This window comes from Phytophthora infestans, genomic scaffold (assembly GCF_000142945.1).
Source record: "Phytophthora infestans T30-4 supercont1.79 genomic scaffold, whole genome shotgun sequence".
Taxonomy (NCBI): Eukaryota; Oomycota; class Peronosporomycetes; order Peronosporales; family Peronosporaceae; genus Phytophthora; species Phytophthora infestans.
Window position 1 is genome coordinate 460,869 of NW_003303680.1, and position 7,861 is coordinate 468,729.

A 7,861-nucleotide genomic window follows, 5' to 3' on the forward strand; every position below is an offset into this window, starting at 1 on the left:
CTCGTACGGCCATGGGATCACCAGCAAGATGGCGGATCCACTTCAACTGGCCTACTCTTCCATCGGGAACGGAGGTGTTAACCCCGATACAGCCGCTACCGCGCGTAGTTGTCTGCCTCTAGGAGACATTGACTGTACGTGGGAGACGGTGGATACTCCACTGACGTCGAATCCGAAGACTGTGACGTGGATTGTCACGCTTACGGATGTTTTGTACTCGTTTTTCTTCATGTGTTTCCTGCTCTTCTACTCGTATCGAGCTACGAAGGCTATCAAGGAGCATCAGAACAAACATCTAACACCTGCCAGATACGCTGTGATGGTGCGTGGATTGCCCAAAGACGCGACGGAGAAGCAGATTCTGGATCATTTCAATAATCTGTACGACCTACATAAGGACGAAGAGTATCGTAAGCTCTGGTTCGGCTGTTGTTGGGGTAGAAGGCACAAAGTGAAGCGCTCGAGATCCGAGAAGGCGGTGAATAGGAATCTGGTGTCCAATGTGGACCATTTGGAAGAATCTGCGACGATTAATAAGGACCTTTATCTCAACACATGGATAGCAGAAGTCAGTGTGGCGCATCCGACGGGAGGACTCTTGCGGACTTATCTGTCCTCCAAGCATCTCGGAGACAAGAAAGAGGAGGTCGAAGCGCTTATCCAGACGCTAGAAGCCGAGAAAAGCCTCGCTCCCATGGATTTTAATGCTGCAGACGAGAAATTGATCCACTCGTCGAGAAAGAAACTGGATAAAATTCAAACTCGACTTGAAAAAACCCAGCGGAGAATCAAGGATATTCTTCCGGAATCCGCCGATACAATAGACAAGAAAATGAATGGCAACAAGACGAAGACTTCCACTTCAAAGGACAAGCTAGCAGCTGCTGCGAAAGCTGCTAAAATCGCAGCGACAAACACCCAGCAAGGGTTTAATTGGGAGGCCTGTGAGTGCGCCTTTGTGGTGTTCAATAATCTGGAATCCAGACGTCGCTGTCTTCTAGATTATCGTCAATCCACGCGCTGGTTGGCGCGTAATTGGCAGCCGGAAGAACTGCAATTCCGTGGAGAATTTCCGCTTATTGTGACGAGAGCTCCCGAGCCCTCGAACATCTTGTGGGAAAATCTAGAAGTTACCAACCGAGGACGCTTTTATCGCCAATTAGTGACGAATTTGGTGACAATTGCGCTTCTGGTGACGTCATGTGCCATCATTTCGGCAGCCAAGACGACACAGGACCAATTCGCGAGCAAAACGCCGCCTGAAGGTCTGTGTGATCGCGCTCTCCCAGCCGTATATTACGCAGATACTTCGTTCTCTTACAATGCCCAAGAGAAACCCATTCTCTGGTCTCTGGCTTGGGATGCAAATCAAACATGCACACCTGGAACATCCGGAGATAATCGGTATCACATCGCGTATACGAATGGGATTCTAAATGAGTTCGATTCCTCCAGATTTTCTTATGGAACAATCTATCCGAATCCGAATCGATGTGTGGATCCGTGTATCTCGGAATCGAGTACCGAGGTGTGTAATACTCTCCCGTGCTTTTACTATCAGGACCTGGTAATGGTGGAAGGCAGGGCTTGTCAAGCATACGACGCGAGTCATGTGCTGTACTGCTTCTGCTCGACCCAACTGGCTACAAGTCTCAAGAACCATGGCTTCGTGAACGGTGCAAGGAAGCTTTGGGATGTCCTCCCATGTCGTGGATTTACCAAAGATTATCTGGTCAAGAACGCATTTACTCTTCTCGCTGCTGGCATCGTGGTAATTGTGAATTTCGTACTGAATAATTTTTTACGGATGTTCGCAGTATTCGAACGACACACTAGCGAATCTACTAGGACAATCCGTGTGGCAGTTCGGATGTTTGGTGCGCAGTTTCTTAACACTGCACTCATCGTTATCATCGTGAATGCTTCCTTCGGATTAAGCTCGGTTCCGGTAGCCAAGGAGCTTTTGGGAGGTAAATACCGGGACTTTGAACGTGGCTGGTATCCCACAGTAGGCATGGGTATCGCTACAACGATGTTACTTAACGCCTTCTTGCCTCAATTCACGCTGTTCATGCAGATGTACGTCGTCTCTCCTATTCGTCACTGGTACAAGCGTCGCTCTATCCGTACACAAGCCAAGATGGACAAGCTGTACGCAGGTCCAACGTTCGATATCTCGTTAAGATATCCGATGGTTCTTAACTCGGTGTTCGTAACAATGGTATTCTGCGGCGGCTCACCGGTGTTACTCTTCATTGCCGCGGTAGCTGCTGCGGGGGTGTACTGGTTCGATAAATTATCCATTCTCTATCTGTACAGTATCAAGACGACGTACGATGAGATTCTCGGTGAAGTAACACTTGAGGTTCTTCCGTGGACACTAGCGTTACATTTGGGATTCTCCGCGTGGATGTACGGCAACGCAGAGCTACTGAAAGGCACAATGCTGGATCTTCCGTGGCTCTTAAAATCCGTTGGACTGTCGTCTGTAGTCAAAGATCATCCGGACGCGACGTCGGATGAATTGTACTATATTTTGACCGAGAACCTCGAGAAGTACGACGTGCTGGGCCCCAATGGATTCTTGGTGAAGATTGTGTACTCACACGTGATGCTGATGACTGTACTGTGCTGTATCGTCTCGATCGGACTCTTGTTGTACACCATTTTTGGTACGATCGTGTTCGTCGTACTGGGACAGATGTGGGCGGTCATAAAACATGCGTTATTGTTCCCGATAGAGCAGATCCAGTCGCTATTCTCAAAGGAAGATGACGGTCCGAAGGAGACGGATACTCTTGAAGAAGAGACGTTACCGGTAACATTGTTACCTGAGTTTACCGAACCTTTTCTGATGTCGGTATCGAGGAAACACCGACCGGATGAAGGGCTTGGATTCCAGAGAATTAAAGTGGATAACACGTACGAACTTACGTGTGTGTGGCCGGAAGATATGGTGCATGAGAACGGGGTGGAACGAGAGGCTGGAGAGCGTAAATTGACGTGGGAAGTCATGCAAGCTCCGGTCAAGTCGTACGCTATTGAAGCTAACGAGAAGTATCGACACAGTGTGAACATGGTGCTGGAGGCGTGGCAGATAATTAAGCGAGCAAGGGATTTGGAACATGTTCCGGAACCAGTATCCGTAGGGAAAATCATCCCGATGGTCGAGAATGTAGTCACGGAGAAGAATAATGCAGAGGAAGGAGACCCACGTACTGAAGATACCAGACAGGGAGAGATAATTGCTATCGAAGAATACGGTGAAAAAGAGGAGGAAGTAGAGGATAGTGAAGCTGAAGACGAAAGACCTTAAGATCAGACTGAGGATTGAGCAAATCAACTTCAGTAAATGAGATGATTCACAATATTTCAATGGAAAGAAATATCTGAATATTAAAGTGGTCATATTCCAATACTTCTCATTGCAACCAGTAACATTTGAAAGATCATCAGTAAAACCACTGGCAAAGTCGAAATGCAAGGTATAGCTGAAAGTGAAGGTGTTAGGATCAGTCAACGTTGATCGGTGAAGTCTTGCCACACACTAAATACTTCTGCTCGGAAAATAAATCACCTTACAATACGATTTTAAACTCCAGACCCTTGTAAAAATGTTAAAGCAATGTACCATTAAGCATAACTGATTCCCGCCTAAGGCAATAAATTCCCGGCAAAACTGTTGGCTGTTTGAATCTCCCGCCCATTTGCCATCGCTCACTTCGCAAGATCAGCAGGGACATAAGGAGCGACGCTGCTGGCGTTCGTGCGGTGACAGACGTTGGTGTGCGCTGGAATGCCTGCTGATGGCAACGTTAGCTGCTAGACACCTTGCAACGGCCCCCGATTATTGCATGCGATAGTGAAGGTATGGACATCTAACATGTCCAGTTTGCTGATGCCGGCCTGTGTATCGGGCGGATGAATGCGACGAAGTCCTCACGCTTGTCGCTCAACGACGTCCGCTGTCGTGAATCAAGTCTAGCGCATACTCGAGGCAAACGTCTCTGCAGTGGCTTACGGACTCAGTAGTCTTTACGAAATTGCTGCTGAAATGGCGAACAAGAGCGCCTGCAGCTACACTGATGTGGTGGAACAAGCACACCCGCAGTTGAGCAATTATATCATTAAATCCCGGTTCTATGATCGTTTCAAAGGTCACAGCTCCTCGAATGCAGTCTTGCTTGGCACAGCTAAGGTGGCGGCACAGTATCCACGGGCACGCACCTGTTTTACAGAAGGATCAGCAGCCCTCCGCAAACTTTATAATCATGAAAAAGAACGAGGCGGAGCGCTGCGAAATATTTTTGGAAAGGTGATTTATTTTCCGAGCGGAGAAACACGTGCTCAAGATGAGTCAAGAACGAGACTTGACGCTGATAAAGGTGCCCAGCCTGGGTAATCGAGGGCGTTCTTGGAAGAGGCGATGAGGCTATTTAACCGAGTCGATACATAAGCTGGATGATGACGCTGTACAATATCGAAACAAGGCATACACTTAAATTGCGTCTTTATTGTGCAGCGTCAATAAGAACAGTATTGTGTAAGACTACTGAGGCGAGACGCTTTTCAGGAATACATTCTCTCGATGGGATCTTTATAATGAACTCGCTCCGTACCTGCACTGACAACTGGCGTACGCAATGGTAGCTTGAACTGCCGCATAATCGAGCTGACATTGAGCGGATCGAGAGCGCCAAATGGTCCACGAGACACCATTTGTAGTCTAATTAGAAGTATTTTTGTCTTACATAGAATTTTTTAGTTGCTACCTGGTGGAACTGAGGCACGATGTTAGTTACAGCAGACGATTTTTTTGTGAGAAAAAATATCATTTTTGATCGGTGTCGCCGTCAAACTAAAAGTAGAAGTGAGTTCATTTCTCTGTTGTTAGAAAAGAACTAAAAATATGCAAATTGCGGGATTGGTCGGTGGTTACCCAACCTCTTCGTTCGAGGTATAAACACCGTAGTTTTGTAAATGATTTTAATGATTGGACATTGATTTGACTAAAATTGTTTTAATGTTTTTTTTTGTATGTGACGCGGTTTTCACACCGAAATCTCCTTTTAATTGAGAATTTTACCTAGTAATAAACAACATACAGCTATTTACAGACGAACCCTTCCATAGTCATAGTACTTGAGACCAACGTTGTACTCCTATTTAAGGGTATTCGTGATGGTTAAACCAAGTGTACCCTCTAAATGGTACAGCCAATTGATCTATTTTGTTGTTTGCCTTCCCGGCTCTCACCCACTCTTCAGTGTAATAATATGTCAGCCAAACCTATAAGCAATTTACTTTCAGCTATTCTATCATAACGTTGTAGATTTTCTAGCATTATGCCCCCATCCCAACTACAGCTAGCTGAGCGGTCTCATACAACCTTGTTGCTGCTCCTTTGCAGGTCGCTGATCGAGGCGTCCACGGCGGCCTTAACCCCTCTAGCCCCGCTTCCTGTATTCTACAGGATAAAAAGTTTCGTATCCTGTATTCTACAGGATAAGGTTATTGGCAAATCGGGTTCATACTTAATTCAAGGACAACTATACAAACTTCAAGTAATGCTGCCAAATATAAAGTTTGACAGTGATGTAGCTAACCTCGGGCTAATAATTCGTGGCCAGAAATTTTTAGAGATTTAGAGAGCGCGCCAAATTTCGCGCCATTCACGATTTAGACCAGGGGGAGGTAGCACCATGCAGAAGCGAAGAGTTCGGCGACTTACATGGGGATAACTGTGGACCAGACTCAAGAAGCTAGGGTGGCAATTTGAGCGACCAAAGGGGCTAGCTACCGAGAATCGCTACTTTACACCTGGTGGATGGAAGAAAAGGCCAAACGCAACACACCTTGTCGACTATTTCGACGGAGCTGACGAAGTATGGCAACACGTGCCAGTTGATGGTACGAATCGGCTCATTTTGATTTTGGTATATTGCTATTAACTCATATCACAGCTATCTATGACATGCCGCCTGCCAAACGACAAGCCACTACGAGCTCCCCTCTATCAATTCCACTGGGTGCCCCCGAGCCGCCAGTCAACTCTCCCGTGATTCCGCCTGCCCAGTCGCCTGCGAGGACGCCTGCCCAGTCGCCTGCGAAAACGCCTGCCCAGTCGCCTGCGAAAACACCTGCCAAGTCGCCTGCGAAGACACCTGCCAAAGCACCTGCCAAGTCACCTCGGAAGACGCCTACAAAGTCAGCTGAAAAGACGTCTGCCAAGTCACCCACCAATACGCCAGCCAAGTCGCCGGCTAAGTCCCCCGCCCAAGCTCCTGCTAAGGGCCAGACGCCAAGAAAGAAACGTGCGCGTAAAGAGGTCGCTGCGTCTCCTATACCGTCACTACGTCCACTACGGTCGTGTACTGTTCGCGCAGCAGAAGTGAACATATCTGTTGGTGATGACCGTTTAAGCTCTGGTGACGAGGACGACTTCCAAGTCGATGAAGGCGATGAGTCCGACATTGAAGGTACATGTGAGACTTCTGCCGGTGAAGAGAAAGAAAACACCAGCGATGAGGAAGATGCAGTCGATCTCTCAGCGGGAACTCCATTCGACCAGATGAACAAGGACCGGCTGAGCGAACACGCGAAACAGGCTGGACGACCTACTTCGAAGATTCATGTGAGTGCTTTCGTGTACTATACAGGATAACGAGTGTCCTTTGCTTCGGCTATCCTGTACTCGACACTAATACCCATATATCGTTGCTATGTAGGCGCTTCCCTTCAGCTGCCATCGGCAGAGCTTACACGCTGCTCCGCCACACCTACGGAGTTGGCTACTGCACTGGGGAGTAACTTGGAAGGACTGTTTTTCCTGTTCCTGCCTAAATCGATGTGGATGTCTATCGCTACGGAATCAAATCGGTACCAGCTTCAGTATCGAACGCAGGCAGCGGACGAAATAATGGCACGACAGCGACAGCTCAAGCTGAGGCGACCTGAGTACAAGATGAAAACTGTACAGCAAGTCCAGGCTGAGCAACAATCGCTCAAGCCAATACAAGCGCATGAGCTGGTACATTTCATTAGTTTACTGTGTGCCCGAACCCTTTGCCCGCACCGTGAGAAGCTGTCGAAGCATTGGGCGGTGGATGTACAAGGCGCGGTTCCTAAAGGCACATTTGGGCGATACATGTCCCGAAAGCGATTCGAAGAGATCGTACGATTCTTGCATTTTAGCGACAACAGTCATCCTGACGCTATCAAGTTCAAGACGTGGAAGATTAAGCCTGTCGCGGACACGATCAACGCAACGTTCAAGCTGGGGATGACAGTAGGGCAACGAATCGCCTTCGACGAAGGAATGATACCGATGAGTAGCAAGTTCAACCCCATGCGGCAGTTTCTTCGAGGAAAACCTCACCCATGGGGTACTAAGTGCTTCTTGACTTGCGATGCAGAGAGCGGGTACTGCTACAGGTAATGGATCACTTAGTCTACAGAACATTGTATTATCCAGGTACTAAGTAATTATGCTTGTGTCTTATTCTGTATAGGGCTGAGATATACCAAGGAAAGCTCAACAGTGACTGTGCGGACCTGAACCAAGGCCCCAACGCTGTGATCCGTAATGTTGAAGAGGTGCTGGAAGGACTACCAAGGAAGCGTCTGATCATCACCGACCGTTTCTACTCAAGTGTGCTGCTGTCGTCGATCCTTCTACAACGTGGACTCTACCATGTCGGCACCATTCAAACGAATCGGCGAGGCTACTGTAAAGACATTCCGTACAAGCAAGCTAAACGACCAAAGACGATGGCGAGAGGGGTATACCGGATTGCACAGTCCAAGACTGAGCCGAATTTGATTGCAGTGTCATGGATGGACAACCGTCCTGTACACTTCA

The 7,861-nt window shown here is 47.9% G+C and overlaps 1 protein-coding gene across 1 annotated transcript; it reads left to right on the forward strand.

The window, feature by feature from the left end:
• Window positions 1–28: 28 nt before the first annotated feature.
• PITG_18678 (uncharacterized protein) lies at window positions 29–3,149 on the forward strand (the record flags this gene model as incomplete). The annotated part of the gene is made up of 2 exons (XM_002997262.1): window positions 29–3,057; window positions 3,107–3,149. 2 exons carry the CDS (start codon window positions 29–31, stop codon window positions 3,147–3,149), a joined length of 3,072 nt encoding a protein of 1,023 aa, XP_002997308.1.
• Between the last annotated feature and the right edge of the window lie 4,712 nt (window positions 3,150–7,861).